At 42.3% G+C, this 24,648-nt stretch overlaps 1 protein-coding gene across 1 annotated transcript in view; it reads right to left on the reverse strand.

Annotated features, from left to right (window-relative positions):
• The window catches only part of LOC144827606 (mediator of RNA polymerase II transcription subunit 1-like), a 648,236-nt gene that overhangs the window by 134,280 nt on the left and 489,308 nt on the right, over positions 1–24,648 (reverse strand). Inside the window, exon 11 of the mRNA XM_078685852.1 lies at positions 15,143–15,251. Within this exon, the coding sequence (XP_078541978.1) occupies positions 15,143–15,251 (109 nt within the window). The remainder of the gene's footprint in view (positions 1–15,142; positions 15,252–24,648) is intronic.

A 24,648-nucleotide genomic window follows, 5' to 3' on the forward strand; every position in this document is an offset into this window, starting at 1 on the left:
CTTTCCCCACCTTACCTGCGCAAAATTCTCTGAGTGGAGTTTCGTCAGTAGGGAAAGGAGATAAGCGGGCATTCCCAGATCGGACAATACCTTCCACAGGCAACCACGGGGCACTAGGTGGAAAGCAGTCCGTAAGTCAATAAAGGCAAGATACAGGCTGCCTTTGCCTAGTACAACCACTTTCCAATAGAGGAGCAGAAGTCTAAAGGTCTGCTCAATGGTCCCGGTGCCTGTCCTAAATCCTGCCTGAAAATCAGAAAGTATTTTATTGTCCTCTGCCCACTGAAGCACTCTCCCAAGAACCACCTTTCCTGCCACCTTCTCTGAGGAGTCAATTAAGCTTATGGGACGGTAATTTGCTGGGTCGTCCCTAGCCCCCTTTTTAAAGATCGGGACGACCTCAGCTCCCATCCAGGAGTCGGGGAGAGTAGCACCAAGGTAGGATGCGTTAAGGAGTGAAGAAATAAGTTTCCCCCATTCAGTTAAGTTGAGGCGTAACAAATCCCCCGGTAACCCATCGGGGCCTGCTGCTTTATTGGGGACAAGGGCTTTAATCACATTCTCCACTTCCTTAGCTGAAAAGGATAGGTCCTCGCTCAGCCCAGGGGAGCCCAAGGATGGAAAATCAGGCAGCCCCATCCTATCCTCCTCGGTGGAAGTATAAAGGAGGGAGAAGTGATTAAACCAGAACACCTCTGGTATGTTACATGTTATCAACGTCTCGACTGGCCTGTTCCTGGTCCTAACTAGGTCCCAGAAGCCCCTGGTATCCCTCCTGGCACTAGCCTCTTTCAAATTGAACCAAAACTGATTGTCCCACTCTTTTTTGGCTACGCTAATGGCGTGCCTGTACTCCTTCCTGGCAGCGCGAATCCGCTCGCATCACTTGCTTTTGACTGCTTCAATAAGGACCCTTTTCGCCCTCCAACAATTCATGGAGAACCACCCCGGATCGCCCTTGAGTCGCCGACGATCACTGGCGGGAGGACCCCGGCTATGTGTTAGAAATAACTCGCCCAGGGCTTTAGTAGTGTCGCAGAAAAGAGAGGATACCTCGGAGTAGTCCGAACTAATGGTTTCTAACCTGCTCAAAGCTTTAGCCATGATTGATCCTATTTCGAGGACCTTCCCCTCGTCCAGGGCAACCTTATGCCAATTCAGGCGCCTGCCACAGTTCGATGGACAAACTTCGCCAGTTGTCCGCAACACAGATTTTTCCTGAGAGCCTCTGCACACCAACCACATTGAGGACAGAGAGAGAGAGAAAGTGGATTGTGGTCACTGCCCGTTGAGGGGAGTACTGCCATGTCCCGCAATTGGGCCCAGAGCTTAAAGTCCAACAAGATGTAGTCTATTCTAGATGAATGGTCCACTCTGTTAAACGTATGGGCTCCACAAGGATCTGAAGGAGTTCTTCCATTCACTGCCCTCAGACCAAATTCCAATGTTAGGGCATTAAGCTGCATTGCCCGTTGGGACCACTTCTTAATGGGTGTTATAGACAGGGGGGGAATACCCCTCCTTGCATCCTCTTCCGAAGTACCAAGAATGTCATCTGCTGCCAGGGGCTCAAAGGTGCAATTAAAGTCACCAGCGAGCATGATGTACATTTCCGGGCTGCACTGAGTAAGTTCTTCTCCAAGCCGTGATAGGGTTGGGGAGGGCAAGCACCCTTTGGAGCCTCTAACATAAATATTAAAGATCTCTAGAGACCGCCCTCTGAGAGGCCCTCTGACTGATAATCTTAGCAAGTCGGGAGACTTGGAATCTCTGTTCCTGATCTGAAGGCCCAAGGAAGTCCTTATCCAAATGAGCAGGCCGCCCGAAGGGCGACCTCTCCCTGAGGAGGGAGCGATAGCAGGGACAAAGTAAGTTATATAACCAACTTTATAACAGGGCTCCAGGCACCAAGTCTCTTGGAAGATACATATTCAAAAAGACTCAATAAAGCTGTTCCAATCTGGGAGGTCCAAATTTCTGGAGATGCCCGCAATGTTCCAGCTAACAATCCTCAAGTCATTATTCATTAAGGCTTGCCCTCCAGAGGTTCGTGGTGAAGGCGTGCTAGGGCCAGAACGGGGATCCAGTGGTAGGCCCTCCGACGCCCCCAAAGTGCAATGTTTGGCAGTGAGGGAGCAGCCGGGTGAAACCCCGTGCGGGACACCAGGCGAAAGAGGAGTAGGAAATTTTGGCGAGGGAATGGACCAGGTGTACCCTCAAACATAGTCAAATTACAACTCCCACAGCTGGCAGCTAGAACAGGAGGCATCTTGGCTGATTGTTGATAGTCAGGTCAACAGCCCCACCCCGGCCAATAGGGGCTTGGGCCAGGATTCTGGCTAAACGCTCTTGAGAGGGGATAATCAGAATGAAAATACCTATTGTCCCTGCTCCCCCAGGTTAGAGGGCTGGCAAGCCATGAGTTTGCTGGGTGGGGATTAAAGTAGCTAAGGTCGCGAGTGCTAATGCCAGAGCTACCCTCGCCAAAATGTTTATTACAAATAAATCTAGCTACCCTGGCATCTTTAAAATTGACCAGAACACCGTCTCCCTTTAAGTCCTTTGGCCTAGTGCCAACCCAACTAGCCCGTCTTACATGGAGAACCTGGCCATCAAAAGAACTGGGCAAAGGTCTATTTTCCCTAAGCCAAAACATAGTTTTGTTCTTAAGTTCATAATACGATTCGTGTTTACCCTGCTGAAGCAAGGGGACCCCGGTAAGTATAGCTACAAAGGGCTGGCAGTCAGGGGGTAAATTAACATGGGGAATACTGGATACCCCTCTCCTCCACTTTCTGTGATTTAGACGGGGCAGTTAAATTGTCAGTCCTGGCCCCATTGCCTCCCTTACTGCTGTTAGAACTCTTGACTTGAGAGGAACGCCTATTGGCGGGACCTATAGGCCCTTTGACCAAGTTTGGGTTATTTTTGCAGTTTGATTGGGCTATGAGTTGAACAGGGAAGCCCAAATCAACAGACCCTGCACTCCCAAGTTCCCTCTGTGAACTCTCTGTGAGTGAGGTAGGAGCGTTCAAGACTGTCACCCCCGAGGCTTCCCCTAGTGTATCAATCGCTACATTGTCATATATGGGTGTTGCCTGATGAAGATTTCCCCGAAGGCCCACCATCCCTGATTTTAGAATGAAGTTTGATTAAGGACTTGAGGGAGAAAAAGTTGTCAAGAGTGGCCTGCTCAAATCTGTCAAGCCGCTCCGACACCCCCTTCACTCTCTCAAGAACCGGGAGAATCAGGGATTTCATTAATTGCTCAATCTGGGCAAGAGAGGGAACCTCAGGTGGGGTACATACAGTAGAAGTGGATTGGTATTTGACATTCATCTGCTTGGAGCCTGAGGAAGTCTGCCTCGCCCCCGTCCCCAGCCCACTTTGTTTCGCATACCCCTTAAAACAGTTTAGTCTCGACTTCTTGGGAGGTTTGAGTAAACTACCCTTGCGAGGACTTATGGTGCGTTTCCTTTTAAAGGGGACTACTCCAGCTGCTTTTACAGCTGTTGCCCCCAGGGGGGGGAAGGGAGCCCTCTTGGGGAACAGCAGAGCACAAGGGAGCAGGAGAGCCTGGTGGCTCAGGAGGTAATGGATCAGATGCGGAAGTTACGCGCCCACACGGCTCTAAAGTAGAGAGCCTGTCAATGCTAGCCCTTGCAGCATTTACCCTTGGGCAATCAGAACCAGGACAGAGGTGTGTTCTGGGGAGGAAACTAATGCCAGATGCCCCAAGGATGAACGTCTCTGTACAAGAAGTTCGCGTGAAACGCGACGTTCCGTAAGGGCAATCTCCTTCTCTAGGACCGAAAAGGAACGAGTAATAAACTGGTCCATGGTGCCACTTATGGAACCCCTACCCCCCTCATAATTTTGCCGGATCGTGTTGACATTGGCATAGGGAATCCCACTGGTGAATATAACTGGCCAACTACCGGACATACAAGTATCTATCAACAGTAATGATGTAATATCCAATCCCAGAGGAGGCCGAACCTTAGGGGGGGGCCCCAACCCAACCCCGTTCAGCCCCGGACAGCCACAGACGGCCTGCCCTTGTCCCCGGGCTTCGCCCGGCTCGTCCCGCGCGCGTCCCGCGATGCGCGGTGACGGTGCTGTTTATATGCACCTGGTCACCTGCTCTGGGCGTTGCGGGAGGGTAGCGCTGTGCCCGTTGCCTTCTGGGCAATGTAGTTGTCCTTCCCTCAGTCCCAGCCACTGTCCCTCAGTCCCGCGTTTCCCGCGGAGCAGGAAATGCGAGAGGTGGTGGCGTTATTGTGCAAAGGGGGTGCGTGGTTCACCTCCTGGACGTTGCCCCCACTGCTGCTGCTGCTGGCAATATCCAAGGTTTGGCAAAAGTATTGTTGTAGCATCCTTGGTCCTGTACGACGTGTAACCAAAGGGAATTCTTATGGAACAGGTGTACAGGGCTCCATTGAGAGACAAGACACATGTCCAAGGACACCATTTCTGTGATGGGTTCTTTGATGAGGAAACGGACCTGCGTAGCACATTTTATGTTTGGGGTAGTGTTCTTTAGCACATACCAGACAGACTGACACATTCATTTTCTTTTGTTAGGCATGGGGAGATTAAGTGATTTGCCCAGAATCAGAGAATGTTGCACTTCCCTGGCAAGACTTGAATCCGGTTTCCTAGCTTCAAGGTCGACAGCCCTAGCCATTAGACACATCCTGAACTACTCATTCATGCTATCACTTGCCTCGGACTTCGAGGTCTAACATATTATTTTGTGTGTTTGATGTACCACCCTAAGTGGCAAGAGTTTGGCCAGAGGTGGATCCTGTCTCTTAGTGCCGCTGGAAGCAAGTTACACCCGACTGACGAGCCCCAATCAGGGTGAAACTGGTCTTGGTTTGTTGTGTTCTGGTTCAGAGAGGACCTGGCCTAGCAGTTTAGCCTGGACTGTTTCTATTGGAGCAGGTTCAAGACTGATTTCCTGGGTCCAAACTGAGGTGGCATTGTAGGTAAAAGCACGATAGGTTGGAATCCGAGTGATTGCCAGTGGTTAGACTTATTGCAATTGTTAATCTCATCACCTTTTTATGCATTTGACAAAATATTATATAGGGCAACTATCTGCCAGGGCAATTCATACCATTCTTTTATCAATGAACGTATAGCCGAGAAGGTGGCTACTAATGCAACAATTATTGAACATTTCTGGTCAATGGAGTGCTCTGAGTTTTGATACCTTCCACAATGAGAAAGTAGACAATGGATGCTACAGACACCTGTTATTTAATTGGGGGTGCCACTTCCCTGGCACAAAACATGAGAAAAGTTTGCTTATTTCCAAATCATCTCAACATCTCATGGTTTAATTGTTGTGGGATGGGAAGTAGGGCTACAAGTCAGTAACGTGTTGGGACAATTTGGCACTGCTGGTCAATTACTTGCAGTGTCAGACTACGAAATTCTGATGAACTACTGGTTAAAATATTTCACTGGGCATGCTTGGTTAGAAGCATGATAGCTTGTAGATTGGCCAACGTGGGAGATTTTTTCGGTGTTGTGGGTGATGACCAAATTTGTGCTAATATGGCAGACAGTGTCACTGTGGGAAGAATGGGAGTTAGCTATAGGTCTGCTTGGTCATCCAAACGAATGACTGAGAGGCTAATACTCCAGTCTATGCAGGAGCCAGTTCTGTTCAGACCCTGTTTGAAAATGGAAGAATCCCTGCCCTACTGAAGTATCTGCCTGCTGCAGGCTCTGGGCAACTATTTAATGAATCCACCCTGAATCTGTGCCCCAATATATGCCCCAAGGACTCGGTCAGTCTCATGCTGGCCAACAGGGCTCAAGAGGGCCTCAGTCCTTCCAACGAATAATGCTCATTCCTATTGAACTTCCTTCTTATGGGCAAGGCCGGACCGGCCGCTCTGGGCAACGGGCGTTTCCTCAGGGGACATGAAATTGTGGGGGGCCGGTTTTCTTACTGGGTTCCGCTTTTGGAGCAGGGCAGGATTATTGAAAGCACCCGCTGTAGAGATCCTTGTATATTCAGTAGTTTTCAGGCAACAATAAAAATGTCATGATAACTCTGGTGATTAATGTACCTGCCGGAAAGAGATCAGAGTTCTGTCTTGTGTCAGTTTTGACTCATCTAGGGTAGCACAGAGGCTTAATATGCCTGCTGCAATGGATGTGTACCTTGAAAACCACAGAACAGTATTTTATGTGCATAGCTTAGTGGGTTACTGCTTTAGTCACAGAGACCCTTTCGTTACTATGCAGTTCATAAGTTACAATCATAATCTTGCAAAGTGAGCTACACGCAAACTACATGGTACAGGTTAAACAGATACATTTGTTTTTCGAGTCTTTCATTATCCTAATGTTGCGAAAAAAAGGGTTTGTTTGGGTAGAAATACATTCTTATTAGTAAAGCCAACCCTCACCCCTGTGTTACGTTCTGAATCCTGTGTTTTTGCCTCTCCACACCAAGCCCTTTTAAAAAATGCATACTATTATGGATGACATGTGAATCCTACACCTTGTATTTTCCTTTGTCTTTGTAACATTTTCCATACACAGATTCACATACGTATTATTCAGTGTCTCTGTATTTGTGTGTGATATAAAGTGCTCCGGCACCCTATACTGGAATGAGAGGCACTATAAAACAAATGAAATACATGTGAAAGAGTAGCTATAGGAAGATGAAAGGCACTGTTGAATTGAGCTGAGTGCAATCGCCGGGTCAGAGGAAAAGACTGCAATGTCCTCACCATAGGAAGTGACCTTTAATTTGCGTGACTCAACAATAAATGGAGGAATGTGGATGTTTGAGTTAAGTGATCTAATAAAGGGCTCAATATTCAATGCAAATAAGAGTGGGGACAGAGGACACCCCTGTTGGGTGCCACGCTGTATCTGAAATGGAGCGGAGCAAAAGCTGGTATACACTAATTTGGCTTGTGGTTTCCTGTATAATGCACAAACCCATTTGCTGTATCGGCCATCAAGCCCATTGGCCGTTAATGTGGCCCATTGAACCTTCCCATACCATGCGGTCAAATGCTTTTTCGGCATCTAGTAGAACCATCCCTAACTTAAGTGTAGTCTTATTAGCGACATCTAAGGCAGTAATAGCGGTGTTTATATGGGCAGTAGTATATCTGCCATGTATAAAACCATGTTGCTTGTCAGAAACTAAGCTGGGCATAAGAGGGGCCAGCCGATTAGCCAGGACCTTAGAACTGTTTTTAGCATCAGAGTTAATAAGAGAGATGAGACGGTATGAACCACACATCTGCTGGCTTTCCTTTTTTTTTTTTTTTTTTAAAAGACAATGTTGGTAATATCCAAGGAGTTCGGGACCTCCATTCGGATCCCAGTCTGAAGCATGATCTCTCTTATCAATGGTAATGGTAAAACAAGGTTCTTAAAGGCTTTATAGAACCCATAGTGCAAAGCATCATCTCCTGGAGATTTGCCGGAAGGGAGAGCAGCCAAAGCTGACAGAATCTCTTCGTTAGTGATTTTGCTATGAAGAGCAGCTTCTTCCTCCCTCAGGCATGGGAGATTGCACTTTTTTATGTAATTATCAAACTCTATTTTATCAGGTGAAGAAAACAGGGGTATGTCCAAATAACCCTCCTATACCTGGGCAAGGGACATCGAATAGATGAAATAACAATAAAGTACGGAGGGATACATCTTAAATGTATTCTCAGTTAGGGCACAATTAATTACCCTAACATTATTATTTAGGTATCTACACACGTTGAAATTGATTTAATTTCACACACATGCCATTGGACCAGTCTCTGACCAACAAATTACTTCAAAAAATAAATTGATCAAAAACATACAACAATATATACAATGACCAACATAAAACATACATATATATATATATATATATATATATATATATATATATATACACATACATACATATATACATATACAAAGCACAGTTTTCTCCAGTACCCTAAGAAGAAATTAGAAACATCAGTGTTCAGCTGTACTATCTGAGTGGTACACTTAGAGGTAGTCCTAGCACACAAGGTATCACACCTCTCTATCCTTCCACCAATGTGCTTCTAAATCATTCAAAACGCTTGTATTAGTGGTGACTCCTCTATCAAACAGCTGTCGACGCAGATGCGTTTCAGCCATCAATTTCTTCAGGCCTCCTCAGGACAAGGTTAAAGTAATCTCTACAATATCAATAGAAACCTTTAATTAAATATATACAAAGACTATATACATCTCCCTCTGTCCCATATATATCCACACAGTGTGCCAGGACCAACATACCGATCACCAAAAATCATGGCCATCCTTCACCAAGTGCAATACAAGGACTGAGGTGTTGTGGTCATAGAAGTATCCCACTTGCGTTAAACCAGGGCACTTCTTAGTTCCTACCATCAATAGTGACTAAAAACCTTAGGTGCTTGGGTCATTTAAAAAAAAAAAAACATTCCGTGTCTGAACGGTATACCTCCAGGTAGTTGAGAGGTTCCCGAAACTACTCGTGTGACTCCCCGTGCTCTTCGATTCTGTCCGTATCTAAGAGCTCCCCTCACCAAGTCAAAGGCGGTGCCACTCAACCATACCTATGTGCCTGCATCACATGAATGGTGCTGCTCTCTATCTATGAGTCGGTGCCTATCCCTGAGTTAAGGCACCCCCAACGTTTCGATGTTTGCACCATAGACCAACTACCTGTATATATGGGAATGATAAGAACATCACAACAAAGTTCAAAGGGCGTGCTAAAACACACTGAAACACTCCGGAACCGGAGCTCTGGTCCTATGTTAATTCGCTCAGTGTGTCCAAGGGAGGCGGTTACCTTAGACGGTGCACGCCATCTGCTCCACCCGGGGCTCCGTTTCCTGCCTCACTCGGCCACATTGAGCGAATAAAAAATTACCCAAGCACCAAGGTTTTTAGTCACTATTGATGGTAGGAACTAAGAAGTGCCCTGGTTTAACGCAGAGTGGGATACTTCTATGACCACAACACCTCAGTCCTTGTATTGCACTTTGTGACGGTTGGTCATGATTTTTGGTCATCGATATCTTGGTCCTGGCGCACTGTGTGGATATATATGGGACAGATAGGGATGTATATAGTCTTTGTATATACGTAATTAAAGGTATTGTAGGGATTACTTTACCCTTGTCCTGAGGAGGCCTGAAGAAATTGACTATCAAAAAGCTGTCGACGCGGGCGCTTTTCAGCAGAGGAGTCACCACTAATACAAGCGTGTTGAATGATTTAGAAGCACATTGCTGGAAGGACAGAGAGGTGTGATACCTCGGGTGCTAGGACTACCTCTAAGTGTATCACTCAGATGGTACGGGTGAACAATAGTGTTTCTAATTTCTTGTTTGGGTACTGGAGAAAACTGTGCTTTGTATATATATATATATATATATATATATATATATATATATATATATATATATATACACACACACACACATATGTGTATATTTTATGTTGGATCACTGTATATATTGTTGTATGTTTTTGATCAATTTATTTTTTGAAGTAATTTGCCGGTTAGAGACTGGTCCAATTGCATGTGTGTGAAATTAAATCCATTTCAACGTGTGTAGATAACTAAATAATAAGGGTAATTAATTGTGCCCCAACTGAGAATAAATTTGATAATTATCCCCCGTGCTTTGTTATTTCAAATATTTTATCAGGTGAGCAGGACAGGGTATAGAGTCTCTGATAGAATTGAAATCATTAGTCTATTATCAGATGAGGGGATGTATACCTACTTCCATCCTCACCCCTGATGGCTTTTATCTGTCCTTTTGATTTCCTATCTGCTATTTGGTATGCCAGTACTTTCCACACACAATCCCCATATTCATATTGCATAGATCAGTTTTTATTAAAAGCAGCTGTAATCCTTTCTTTTAGCATCCTGCTCATAAGTAGGCGTTTATCTATTAATCATATGTATATCTGCTCCTGATTTGGGCCCCCAAGCCTAATCTCCGCAGCATGGCAGGTTTCTAGCTGTGTCAATGCCTGGCAGAAATATAGAGTACATTTTATTAAACTATTTGACTCCAAAATGATGAAAATCGAATCGATAGAACCGGAGTTACGAATCTTCAAAGATTAAGGTAAAAATAGTGGCCGCTTTTCAGGCTATAAACTTAATGTGCACAAAACGCAGGCAGTTCTTAATTACCACTCAACTGTACCAATAGCAGGGGGATGTAAGTCTGCAATTTATCTTAGGGTGCATGTTTCTTCTCGGGTTGAAGATATATGGAGGCTTAATTACGATCCATTGTTGCAGTTGTTACCCAAAGCTTAAAAAATTTAAATAAACTTCCAATTACAATAATTGGCAGATGCAACATCATTAAAATTACCATTCTACCTAAGTTTGTATATTTGTTTTGGGTTAGCCCCCTACGTGTTCCCAATTTCTTTTATACAGAAATTGGAAGGTGCTGTTAATAGTTTCGTATGGGGGTATAAGCAAGCACGTGGAGCTATTTGATCACCTAAACTTCGCTTTAAACAAGGAGGACTTCAGCTCCATGATTTTAAGCTATACCACTGGGCTGCATTTACCGGACGCCTTCAAAGCCTTTTGCTCACTAAGAATCATCATTATTTTTGGTTTTATCTTGCACTTGGGTTGGATTCTGATATGCTTTTGTACAAAACTAATGACCCAAACTATTACAAAAGAGTCAGATTCAAGACGATTATGGATATAGTCCGTATATGGCATGAAATCCTAAACTTCTGCTCGTTGTCCTTGAACGATTTATTGTGTGACTCTAACTTTCCACAATGGGACAACTCTATTCTTCCAGAAGTATTCCACAATGCCGTTGGACGGCATTGGGCAGGGTAGGCAGGTTATGACATTGAACGACTTGGGCATCTTTACGTTTTAAATGGCTTCCGCACTTTTGATGGTTTACAGTCTGTACATACCCTCCTGCAACAATCTTTTTTTAGGTTTATATGTTTTTATTGGTTTTATGTTAAGCATGAATATAAACCATAGAAATGACAAAGAAACTCTAAATGAACTGTATCCCCCCCACCACCCCCATGAAATTCCACCCCATCAACCCCCACCCTGACCCTGCTCCAACCTCCTCCCTCCCCCAAACCCCCTTCCTCCTGACCCTAGCCCATTCCTTAATTGTTCACCATTACAGTCTATTATTATTCCACCTGCGTTGGACTTGTGAGTCTTAGTATTTGTAGATATTTGGGGCATGTGAGTTCCTTGAATTCAGTTGAGAGCATCTATATAAATTGCTTCCACAGATCAGAACCAATCTTTTTTTAAGTACTTACACTTAAGAGACAATTTTTTAAGAAGGCAAATGATTCAGATACTGCACAATTCTGACTTAACGGCATGTTTAATGCATACTAATCAAAAACCACGAATCAGCACAATGTATCTCTTATTTTGTCAATGTAGGGGAATGATAGTCAACAACTGGCCAATAAGTGGAGCCAAGCTCTAGAGCTAGCCATTATTCTTGCAGAATTAACCTCCACTTTAGATACTTTGGATGGGGCTATTCACTCTACCAATTTAAAATGACAGCAATTTCACACTATCTGCATGTTGTACTATACTACTGATAAGATTGTAAAATAGGCACAAACGGTATGGGGAGATGGTGGAGACCGGATGCTCTGTCCAACGCTCTGTCCAAAATGTGAAATGGCAGCCGCTAACATCGCACACATGTTTTGTACCTGCCCTATGCTTGTTAACTTTTGGAGGGGGAAGTGGTTAAAATTATTGAAAATCGCTTGGGGCTGGATTTCCCTCCCACTATTAAAGAAATTATGTTAGGCTACAAAGAGTGCGCTAACAGGGGCTTGAGATCTTTTTTCTCTATTATTTTGGTGGCTGCCTCTCTATGCATTGCAAGAGTGTGGATCTCGCCGAATCCTCCTGTTGCCTTAGAATGGTGGGCCATTATGAAAGATATATGCGAGAGGGAGCGCGCATTTGCTAAAACTAGAGGTACGTGCTCACTCCAGAAATGTCACCGCATATGGAACAGATTTATTTGATTTTACGCATTGGATCTAGATTTAAAACTGAAATGATGATTCTTTTTTTTCTTTTCTCTTTATCACTACGTGCCGTCTATCCCTTTTTCTCTCGGTCTCTCTTTTTTCAATTGCGACAAGATTAAGAAAAGTATAAATGCAATGTATAGTGTATGTGCTAATTTTCTTTTCTTCTTTTTTCTGTACCCTTTGGCCAAAACCAATCAAAAAATTTTTTTTAATGTACTTTACATTCCTAAATTACTGTGGGTTATTTCTTTTTTTTTTCTTACTTTATTACTGTTTGTATGCTGCATAAATACTTTGCACATTGCCTCTAAGTTAAGCATGACTGCTTTTGTGCCTAGCTACCAGAGGCGCTAAGCACAGATTACTTTAGTGACTTTTGTGGTTCACTCTGATCGGGATTGTGATTGTTACTTTAACAGGGTTAACACCTAATTCGACCAGAAACCCAATTTCTCACATTCTTACTACCAGAGAAATTGTTGTGCAGACTTCGATGAAAATATGTAGGCTGCAGAGGTATAAGACACAGGATGTCTCTCACGCATGACGATAGGCAAACTCTACCGAAAATGTTCTATCACAGTTAATTTCAGATAAATAGGTATACAAGGTATTCATTCAGGGCGCCTTGTAAGGTTGATTAGACAAAATTAGTGGACCCTGTTAAGATAGGAATTCATAAGGTAAGAAGATTATGGCACACATATCTTTATTTATTGAGTGGCTTGCATAATAAATCCAAACTGTGCGAAGTGGTAGGACTCAGTATTGTACGTTTCAGTAAAGAAAAGCCCCAGTTCAGACCATGTGCTCAGTTTACGTAGTTGATGGGGAGTAGGTAATGCTCAGTATGGTTGAGGAAGATTCATCCTGCTTCATAGGTTTCAGGTTTGAAAGGAGCCATGTCAAGACTCATGAAAAGGGCCAGTGGAAATATGCATAATGATCTATTTGCCGCAATTTCTACATAATCCATCATTTTCCGCATTATTTGTAGATTTGAATAAAAAAGAATTCTAGGTCACTTTTTATTTGCAGAATTCTGTATTTAGTTGTTCAGTGGATATATTCAAGGTGAAACATTTGACAGTATGGTGTTATTGTATGTAACAGTGACAAAATAGTGAAATAATACTGCTTCAAAATGTGCCACATGACACCCCATAATTTGCATTTTCTAGCCACATAATTTAGCCAACCCTGCTAAAAAAATAGGTCCTTCCCTGCTGCATAATTCCAGGGGCCCTGCAGATAAGTCATGAACTTATAGAAACACAGCTAATACGGATGTCATAGATCAATAAAAGTGTGCTTGAGTGTTCCAATCCTGATTTGTTATTGCAAAATAAGCTGGTCGTCCTCTGAGCCCATACAAATTCTGTAGAGTCACTACCTGATTGAACAATGGTCCATTAGCAATTGAAAATCATCCTGTGGATCTTAGAGGTTTGGAGAAAACATCTTAGCGAGTTTGAAAGTGGAATGCTTTCTAGTTCGAACAGAGACCTTTCTCTTCGTAGGAGTAGGTTGAACTGAAGATCTGCCTGGCCCAATGTTTTCGAAGCTTTAAAAAGTCACTTTCAACAAGGTAGGTCTTTCACAAGAAAACAATTTTAGTTTGATTTATTAATTTAATTAATTTGACAGGGATAATTGATCTATTCACTGGCGGGCACCCTTGGAGACAGGTAGGAAAGGAGATTGCAGGTATTAGATCCCACTACTCAGGGAAGGGGAGAACAGAACAGAGTAGCATCTAGTGACATATAGAATCAAAGGTCACATTGGGATTTCCAACAAGAGCTCTCTACTAGGATAAGTGCATGCATCAGGCAGTCACTATGTGACTGTGGCAGGCAAGCCTAATGTAGTAAAGTCAGGTACCCAAAGATCTCAGAATGAGTGCTGTTAGCTAATGTGTCCTTTCAACTTCAGTTAACAGACGTTCAAAGTTGTGCAAACTACCCAAGATGATTTGTAACAACTTCATTGTTTCAGGAGGAGCGTACTTGGTGCTGGACTGGCAGGAGGAACTTTTTTGATAGTAATGCACAAGGTCAGCCCAGCGGTTGAGTGCCACCAGGGCCACTGTTTCTTGTGTATTGCCACTCACAATATGGTTATGATGCTGACCAATGCCAGTATTGAACCACAAGTCAAAGAGGGAGCTGCAGTCCAGCCACCCAAAATGGATATTTCTGGTGGTCCTCTTTAGCTTCTACAGAAAAGTCCATGTAGGCTTCCTTCAGTCATCTCTTGCTCCCAGTCACCAGATCTTGTTGACAGTCAGCTGCACAGCGGATCCTACCCTGGATCCGATTGGACGTGTTTTTCTGCTGCCTATAAATAGAAGAGGTCTTTGGATATATGTATGAACATGGACTTTCACTTTGGAACTGCTATGTAGGCCTTGATCACATTCAATGATCAAGGGAGAGGCTACGCTGATTCAAGGTTCACTAAAACTAGGTTAGAATTTTAAGGCATAATCAAGTGCACTTTGTTGAATAGCTGTGCTTAAATATTTTTTGTTCTGTGGTAGCAGCTCTATCTTGCCACGCCCCCAATATCAGATATTTTAAAAAATCAGCAGAGAGGAAGCTACCCTTCCATTCGTCTGCCGTTTACTAATCAAATACTGATCACATTTTGTTTGAACTTGCAATAGAAATTATACATTAAACACACATTCTCCCCGAGTTAAATGGTGAACGAAGAGGTACTAGTTGAAAACATCCATTGGTTTGAAATGGAACCACGTGCATGTCATAGCACACATTTTATAACGTATAACGTTTTTGTCAGTTGTCCAAATTACCAATAAATGTACAGAAAAAGAAATCATCTCTATTAATATACATATAAAACTTATTAACACTGGAATCTCATTTCTAAACTTCAAATTTAAGAATCAGAGTGTAAGAGTCAGGTTACAAAACAGCATGACCACATTAGCTAGGTCTTTATCCAAAAGAGCTGCGGCATTGTAGTGATGTGATTTTTATCACGTGCCAATACACTACTTGTTTAAAATATTAAGACATTTAGTTGTGGTCACCTCGAATCCACCGATTGGGAATCTGCCAGTAAGGGAGCGATTGGGAGTTTATGAAGTGAGTCTGTACCGCCAACAATCACCATAGATTTCATTCCATGCACCGGGGATCCTGCAAAAACAAGCATGAGTTCGATGGAGTATGAAAACAAATATTTTAAAGCTCTGTTGATATAAAATTATATCTTACTGGTAGATCTTTTAAGTAGAAGCAATTGTGGCAATCAGAGAATAGGATGTCTCCTCACACAAAGTAATCACACCAGCCCTTCCTTTTAATTCAGGCTGAAGGGAACATTTGCTCTCACTTATTAGTGTAATGCAAGTAAAAGAAAATTGACGTCATGGAAATGACAACTGACTGCAAGGGGCAGTTGTACCAGGTGTCACTGATCTTTTATTCTGGCGTACACGCATAAAGGGCAAACATGTTTATAGCTAATATTTCACCATTAGATTATGCATTCTCTGTACTGGTGCTGTGACATATACATTTGATACAATTTGTGATTGCTCCAGTTTCTGTATCCCAGGGACATCCTGAACACTACATCTCTTCCAAGGGACACACCTATCACACCGCACTGCCTCATAAGTTTTTTTTTTGTTTAAGTCCAAGTATCTTTATTGCTTATTTAAAAAAGAAATACATTTGTAATACAATAGCAATACAGCATTTCAGAATCAAATATATAATAAATAGTGACAAAGAATTTAAAAAAGGATTTCATAACCAAGAACTACTGGACTGGGATAAAAGGGATAGCAAAATTATCATTTTTTTAAATGGTCAAATAAACATCATGACAAATAATAAATACTATAAATTCAATCCTGAAGTATAAATCCCAGGAGTATGGAACAGGTGAGGCAACTACATACACAACATAAACATATGTTAGTTATATTGCTTAATAGATAAGATAAATCAGCGAGGGAAAAAGAGGTGAAAAAAGGGAAAAGAAGAAAGAGTACTAGAGAAAAGGCAGAAGGATAAAAAACGGTGGGAAGGGACATCCGCTACATTAGTCTAGATAAATAAAAATGTAAATGTTCGTTTGTTCAAAATCGCAAACCTCCGAAAGTACTTCACCAATTGCTTTGAAATTTTGACACAACGTTGGATTCGAATACACGCATGTTTTTATATACACAAAGTTGTATTCCAATACTTGCGTGTCGAATATGCGCGTGTTTTTAATCGAAAGCCCGAACAGACACATAAAAATGTCAATGTTCGTTTGTTCAAAATCTTAAATCTCCGAAAGTTGTTCAGATTGCTTTGAAATTTTGACACAACTTTGGATTTGATTAAGCGCGTGTTTATATATGCACAACGTTGGAATCGAACATTAAGAAAGGACGCATAGAGACAATAGTTTACATATATTAGGATGGACAGTTGGTGTCTGGATGGCAGACCGGGAAGTGGGTGGAGGGGGGGGGGGGGAGTTGGTTCACTTTGCAACATTAGCGCTAGTTTATAGATACACAACGTTGGATTCGAAAACGCGTGTGTACAATACGCTTGTGTTTTTAATAGGAAGGCCGTACAGACCCTATATATTTGCTTGCTGCGCAACAACTACAAGGGATGCATAGAGACAATAGTCACAAAAACATATTGAATACCCACAAGCATTGTGAAATTAAACTTATTAGAAATGTGCGCTTACTCTTTTCTTTCTCTTCCATTTAACCAGACTGAGCCACAGCAACGCGTGGCCGGGTACAGCTAGTAAGAAAATAAATTAAGAAATGGAATCAAAGGGATATTGAGCTACCAACTCCTGAGAGGACAAATTCATATAATTATCCAGAGACCGCCAAACATCACTAGAAATTTAAGGGGAGTCATGCTTCTTTTCAACAAAAGTATGAGCTCCACAAAGATATAAAACCCATGCCCACCAGGTATGATAAGACAGGAGATGAAAAGATTTCCATTCTGGGAGTATAATTTTAAAAGCAATGGATAAAAGTAAATCTAAGAGTTCCAATCCGTATTGTCAAGAGGTAAAGAAATAACTATAGCCCATGGGCCTAGCAACATCAGAGGTAAAGAGAGAATTATAGATGTATTAAAAATTAGTGATAAATGTTCCTGTATCAGTCCCCAAAAAGATTTTATAACGTACATTCAAAAACATACGTTTATGGGTGCCTGGTACTAAATTACAGTTCCAACAGAGATCACTATCTCGTAATTTCAACTTATGTAAACAGAATGTAAGAGATTTAATGTGAAGAATTTAGATTGGATTAGTGAAGGAGCAATTTTATTACATAGGGATAATTTCTCAATCAATTGCCAGGTGTCTTGTGAAATATGTTTAAAAATGTTGTCTTCAAAATGATGAGACCATTTAACATAACTAATTGTAGAATGTGAAGGCAGTGGAGCGGATAACAATTTATAAATTTTAGAAGCAGTATGACCTGAATGTATCCACATAGACAGAAGTGAGACAATAACCGGATCTGTAGAGAGGGTATTTTAGAAAGTTTAATCTTTAGTTAAAAAAAAGAAGAAAAATATATGTTGCTGAGATTATATTTCCTGGCTGAGAAAGAAAAAGGAAGAGAATCATGATTAGTATCATAGAGGTCTTTCACTAGTCTAATACCTTTGGCAGCCCACGAAGAAGCCACGCTAAGATCAATACCAGTAAGAAGTTTAGGATTGAACCATAAAGATGACCATCTTGATTTATGAATAGGTTTGGATACTTTCTTATCAATATAGTTCAATGCACTAACCGTATCGGATATAATACATTGAGAATGAGCTAAAACAAGTTTGGAGGCTGTGAGAAAGGAAGGAGTGGAAAAAGGAGCACATAACTCTCATTCTATATGAATCCAGGGAGGTATTTGTTGGGAATCCAGTAAGAATCAAAGTGCACCTTTAGACGCTAGAAAGGCAATTTGATATAGATTTCAATCCGGAAGATTACAACCACCCATGACATCAGGCTTCCTAAGGTTTTTGTAAGCAATTCTAGCTTCCAGCATGAGAGTAAATCAATCTCATGAAAGAAGGCAGAGAAAAGCTTTTTAAGTAGCATGGAGGATAAAAAATTGATGATCGACGTTATCTTTATTTTTAAGTGTTTGCAATCTGCCTCACCAGGAAATATATTTGGGAGACAAGGAAGACAAAAGATCTTTAACCTTAGATATCATGTGGGATTCATTGTAAGTGATGGTATCTAAAAGATCTTTACAGAACCAGTTTCCTGGATATTTAATGCAAGTTGATTGCCATTTGAAACCTGAATCACCCATGTGAGAAGGAAAACAGAGAATTTAGGAGGGAACAATTTTATTTTTTCTTTGTTAAGAGTGTACCCAGAGACGACCGAAAAATCACTATTGATATTAGAGATAACGGGGATCGCTGCTACAATATCCTCTGAAAAAATAAGGATGTCATCAGCGTAAGCGGCCATTTTAAGTGTATCTGATCCAAAATGAAAACCCTTAATACCGTGTTCAGATTAAGTAGACAAAGAAGAAGGTCGATGGATAGGAGAAGAAGAAGGGGTGAGAGAGGGCACCCTTGTCTAGTGCCTTGGCGAAGATTAAAAAAAGACAACGTAGCGCCATTAATCCTGATATTAGCTTTTTGTTGCGCATACAGAGCCATAACCATATTAATAAAGGAATCACCAAGGTTATGGGATTCTAATCATGCTGGTAGAAAAGGCCAAGCAACTTTATCAAAAGCTTTTTCGGCGTCAAGGGCGATCGCCACCGATGGCAATTAGGAAAGTTTTGATTTTTCTAAAATGTGACAGAAAGTCTGAATATTGTCTCTGGCAAGTCTACCCTTAACAAAACCTGTTTAAGAATCTTGGATAAGATTGTGAATATGACCTTCCGTCTAGCTAAGATTTTGGGGAAGATTTTAGCTTCCATGTTCAATAATGAAAATGTATGAAAGTTTTTAGGATCCGAATGATCCTTACCTTCTTATGGTACGACTACAATAGTAGCCTCAGCAGCCAAGCCTGAAACCTTGCCAGAAAGAACATAATTATAAAAAATCTTCTTAAGATATTTGACTATTGAAGAAGTAAATGTTTTATTGCAGGTACTAGGATACCCATCCAGTCCAGGAGCTTTCCCCGAATGTGTAGCTTTAATAGACTGAATAATCTTATCAGTATCAGTTGGTTTCCTTAGTTCAGTCATGTCCGCATGCGAAATATTGTTAGTAGGGATCGAATTAAGAAACCTTGGCAGGTACTCTTGCTACACTGATCCCGGGGTGTATATAGAGTTTCATAGAATTTCCGCAAGACCCCAAGAATTTCTTGGGTCTGAAACGTCTTTGATCCGTTTTTATCAGTAATATGAGTAGCATTGGTATTCGTATTCTGATATTTTAGAGTTGCAGCCAACAACTTACCAGTCCTATTCCCTAGCAATAAATTACGGAATCTTGAGCGTGCACTCCAATATAAGCCCTTTTAGTGACTATGGAGTTAAAAGAAAATTTCAAATGTTTTATATCCGGCAGGAGTAATTTGTATATATAGCTCCTCTTTGTGTTTAATGTTATCCCCCAAAGACTGTAGAGACTTTCTAATGTCACTGTTCCTTTTGGCCATTTTGTTTAATAATGTGACTCTGATTAGTACTTTTAAATGCATCTCACAATACTATTGGAGAGTTCACCGAAGATTAATGATCTTTGAAGAAATGATCAATCTCACCTTTAAGTTCTTTAACTTCATCATTCTCTTCCAAGATTTCTGTATTAAGACGCCAACTGTGAGAACCTCTAGTATCCATGAGATGAAGGATGGTTAAAGAGACTGCCGCATGGTCAGAAACAACTATTGGATGAATCATAACATTTATAGTATGTTTTAAAAAAGAGGCGTCAACCAAAAGATAATCAATACGAGAGAAACTAGATTGTGGAGAGGAAAAAAACGTGAAATCACAACCCGTAGGATAATGTAATCTCCATGCATCAACAAGATGGTGAAACAAGCACATATTAAGGATATGTTTCTGCGCCCTAGGAGGTTGAAATTTAAAGGCAGAGTGTCTATCCAAAATAGGATCAAGGGGAAGATTAAAATCCCCTCCAACTATTGTTCTTGCATTCTGAGGAATGTCAGTGACTTTTTTATTTATAGTTCACCAGAAAAGTGTATCATCTATGTTTGGGGCATATAAATTCATTATATAAAGATCATCCGAACCATTAGTCAGACGAGTAAGTATCCATCTGCCACTGATATCATGCTCAGCTGTGACTATGGACAAATTAGAACTTTAAGGGTAATGCCCCATTCCTCTTCCCAGAAGCCTTGGAGCATGTAACATCGAGTACCCAATCTTTCCTCATAAGAAGAGCCTCTTTAAACCTATCTTAGTCTCTTGAAGTAGGACAACATCGCCAGATAAACTCTTACAATAGTCTAAAATCTTGGCCCTCTTATCAGGGTCATTCAAACCCCTAACATTAAGGGAAACTACATTTCAGCCAGACATAGATATGCATGGAAAAATAAGAGTGAATGCATCTAATATAGGGCAGTCAAAATATAACTAAAAACCAAAGGAAATGAAACATGTATCCCAAAATAAAATTAAGCAGATGTCCCAAAATTAAGGTGGAGAAAAAGGGATGTCAGTAGGAGACAAAATGCATGGGAGACAATGTGGAGGAGCAACAGCAGAGGCTATAAACTTCTGGGTAGACAGCTCAAAGATAAACAAGCCGTAGAGCGGTGAAACTAGTATTGCATTCTCAGATGTATACTATATTGCCTATATCTTTTGCTAGTAACAATAAATAATATAAGATTAAATAAATACAATATACTTGAACATTTGAAAAAAGATTTCATAAGCAAATAAAACAAGACTATAAAAGCAGATAAATATCAGCCTAAGCTAATATAGACCCGTCCATAAAATTCATATAACTAAGATCAAAAGAGGGTACACACAATATATAGAATAAATATACAACTGTAAATTTGTGGAATAAAATTATCAGGAACAATCTCATACAATTAGAGAAAATATAAGTATTAAATATAAGTAGAGTATCTAACATAAGATGACATTTCATAAGCAAACCATAACAGCATATAACTTTAGATTAGACATACTTAAAGAGCTAAAAATGAGCAAATAAAGTCCAAGTTGGTACATATAATAATATAAAACAGCAAAATAATTTATCGTTCCAATGGTGATCAATGATATAATCAATTGTATATTGCATATATATAAATTACCACCCAAAAAAGATAAGAAGTAGAGCAAGAAGTAGAATAAAAGATCAAACAGAAAATGTAGTAAAGGGTAGAGTAGAGAAAAGAATAGAATACTTACCTATATCAAAGGGATTAGAGAAAGGAAAAAGTAATGAGTCAAAAAATAAATGGAAACATACAATAATACAGATTCTATAGAGAGTTAATCCCCAATAAAGCTAAATACAATTCAGAGACTTGCATAGTATTGTATCCATAGGTAAATCGAATAAGAGAGTAATAGCACATGAATGCCAACCTACTCTTACTAAAAATCCCTCTATAAAATTCATTCAAATAAGATCTAAAGAGGTACGCATTATCTATAGCATAAATAACCAACTGTAAAGTTGTGAAATAAAAATATCATGAACAATACCATTTAGTTAGAACAAATATTATAAGATAAATAGAGTGCCTATCATAAGATGTCATTTGATAAATGAAACATCCTAACAATAGCATAAAACAATTGTACATCTGTCATATCATTGGTGATCAATGATGCCAAGAAATAATATATCCCATGTATTTTTTTTTTTGAAGAAGACCTTTATTGTTGGAAATATACAGTACACAGCGTTCTGCTGACAACCCATCCGGGCCAGCCGCACAACCTTAAATTCGCAGCACTTGCATGGAAAGAAAAGAAATGACACAGCCACTTGGCCGACAACCCGGAGGCCCGGCGGCGTTGAAGTTATTAATTCTGTAATTCGTGATCATGCGTGCATTCAGCAATGTAAGGATACAACGTGAGAAATAACGACCAAGTCTGCAGGTCTTCATTTTCTCTTTTATGTTCATAAACAAACTTGAAGAAGAACTCAGTGCTTTGGGAGTACTCATCAGTGACCGTTTGCTTGTCATGGCTCGCCAGAACACTTGTGAGGCACATAAAGGATAGTAAGATATCTCGCTCCCTAGAAGGGCGCGGGATTGCATGAAGGAGAGATGTAGTTGCACAGTGCCGCAAGCGTGGCAGTCATTGGGGAGTAGATACCACGGTCAGCTCGTCGGTGATGCCAGGCATCCATTGTCTAAGCTAGGTAGTCGAGCTTCAGCTCTGACAGGTGACCTCTGAGGCCCCAAGGCGCGGTGCGTATGATAAGCAGCAAGGAAGAGTGTGGTCTAGGGTTTTGGGGGACCAAAAGTTCGGAAAACAGTTGTAACAGCAACTAGGGAAGCATGTATGGAAGGAGGAGGGGGGGTGAGATAGAGGTAGCCATGTGGTGGGGGGGGAGGTATCATCTATATGCAAATAGCAATTCTGCGGGGTGAGCGGGAGGGGGGGTTCGCTTGCGCATCAGACCCGTGGGGGCAGGTATAGTCAGATAGTGTTATTCCGCCCGTGGGCAGCAGGAAGACCCCTATCTGTGGTAGTGTGCGTGGGGGCACTGGTGTGGGAAAGACTGCATAACCGTCAATACTAGACAGCCTTGTGCGTAGCGCGCAGTGACTGTGACCCAGGGTCCCTAGGGGAGTTGTAAGTAGTGTAGCAGCAGTCATGTCTCAGTATCACAGCAGGGCCTGGGAGGGGGGGGGAAAGGTATACGGAAGAGGCTCACTAGAAGTGAGCACAGCGCATGTTGTTCATCACTGCGTGGGGATATAGGGAAGGTCCATATTCCGTCATGTGATCCCTTGCTCTATGCATTTCTGTTGAAAGGACTGGAGGATAGTGTCCCAGTGTTGTGCAATTGGGAATTTTCTTAGGCCAGCTGTTTCCTCACGCCGCAAAGCTGCGCTCTCCGCCCGGGCCCAGTTTCCACCGCTTGGTGAGTAGTCGTTTCGCCGTGATGAGTCCAAGATCCCAGTACCGGGCCTGAACTTTATTAAGGCGCGTACGTTTGTACAACCCCAGCAAGCAGGCCTCCCACGTGTTCGGCACTCGTTCGTCTGTACAATGCGTCAGTATCATGGTCACCCCATCCCAATACTGTTGAAGGGTGGGACAGTTCCAGAGCATGTGTAAAAGGTCCGCACCGGTCTGGGAACAGCGATTGCAGGCCGTATCCCCGACTGAGAAGTACCTGTTAATCTTGTCCGGAGTGAGGTAGGCACGGTGTAGTATGTATAGTTGTATAATTTTAAAGCGGGGGTTACGGGGGGCATTAACCGGACCAGCCAAAATCATTGCCCATTCCTTATCTGTCCAGTCTCGTCCTCTGTCAGCTGCCCATTTCTCCCTCAATTGCGCTGTGGCGGGATGTGCATGGAGAAGGAGAGCCTGCGCTAGCCAGTGAATTATGTGTGTGCCATTACTCATGACGTGGAGGTATTGTAGGAAGTTGTGGGTGGGTAATTCCTCAGTGATGTCTCCCCTGGCCGTGGTCAGTGTGTGTGTGAGGGTCGCGTGTAATAGGAATTGCCCAGCCGGTACAGATGTGTCGTCGGCGAGGGTGGCGAAGGGGAGGAGAGCGCCGGAGTAAAGGTCCCCCAACGTTTCCACTCCTGCCGTGGTCCAGCTATCAAGCTATGCGGCTGTGAGTGTCCCTGTCGCAGTCGGGGTGCCCAATAAGGGGAGCACCGGGGCATATGGCGTTGTCGCCAGAGTTAGGCGCAGACAGCGAAGGAAGCATCTGCGCGCTACCGCGAGATGTAGCTGCGGCGGACGCGGGGTCTTGGTTAGTGGGTGGAATAGTACCTGGACCTGTAACTGAGTCCAGACCGCAATATCCGTGGCCGTGTCTCCCAAGTCTCTCCCGCCCAGCCATCCCGACACCCACTGCATTTGCGATGCCAGATAGTACAGCTCCAGATGGGGGACAGCTAGGCCTCCTGCTTCGGTTGGCATGTATAGTTTCGCCAGTGCGATGCATGGGCGGCCCTTGTTCCAGAGGAGGTCCCGTAATAATGCCTCAAGGTCCCGAAATACCCGGTTAGGGACGTACGTAGGAATATTGGCAAAGTAGTATAGAAGGCGCGGCAATACGATCATTTTCGTCAGGGCTACACGACTGGGAACGTTCAGCGGCAGTGTTTTCCAGAATCCAATCTGTGAGCGGATGGAAGCAATCGCCCGCAGCAGATTCCCGTCTAGGATATCCGCAGGTTCCCGGTAGATATGTATCCCCAGATACCGGAACGTCGTGGGGTACCACTGCAGGGGCACACCGCTGATGGTTATCTCACTTTCTGGTGTATTTGGATCAAAGGAGTAAGCTTCTGATTTAGCCCAGTTGACTCTCAAGCCCGACATCGCCTCAAAAGCGCCAAAGATGG

This window comes from Lissotriton helveticus, chromosome 4_1 (genome assembly GCF_964261635.1).
Source record: "Lissotriton helveticus chromosome 4_1, aLisHel1.1, whole genome shotgun sequence".
In the NCBI taxonomy this organism is placed as follows: Eukaryota; Metazoa; Chordata; class Amphibia; order Caudata; family Salamandridae; genus Lissotriton; species Lissotriton helveticus.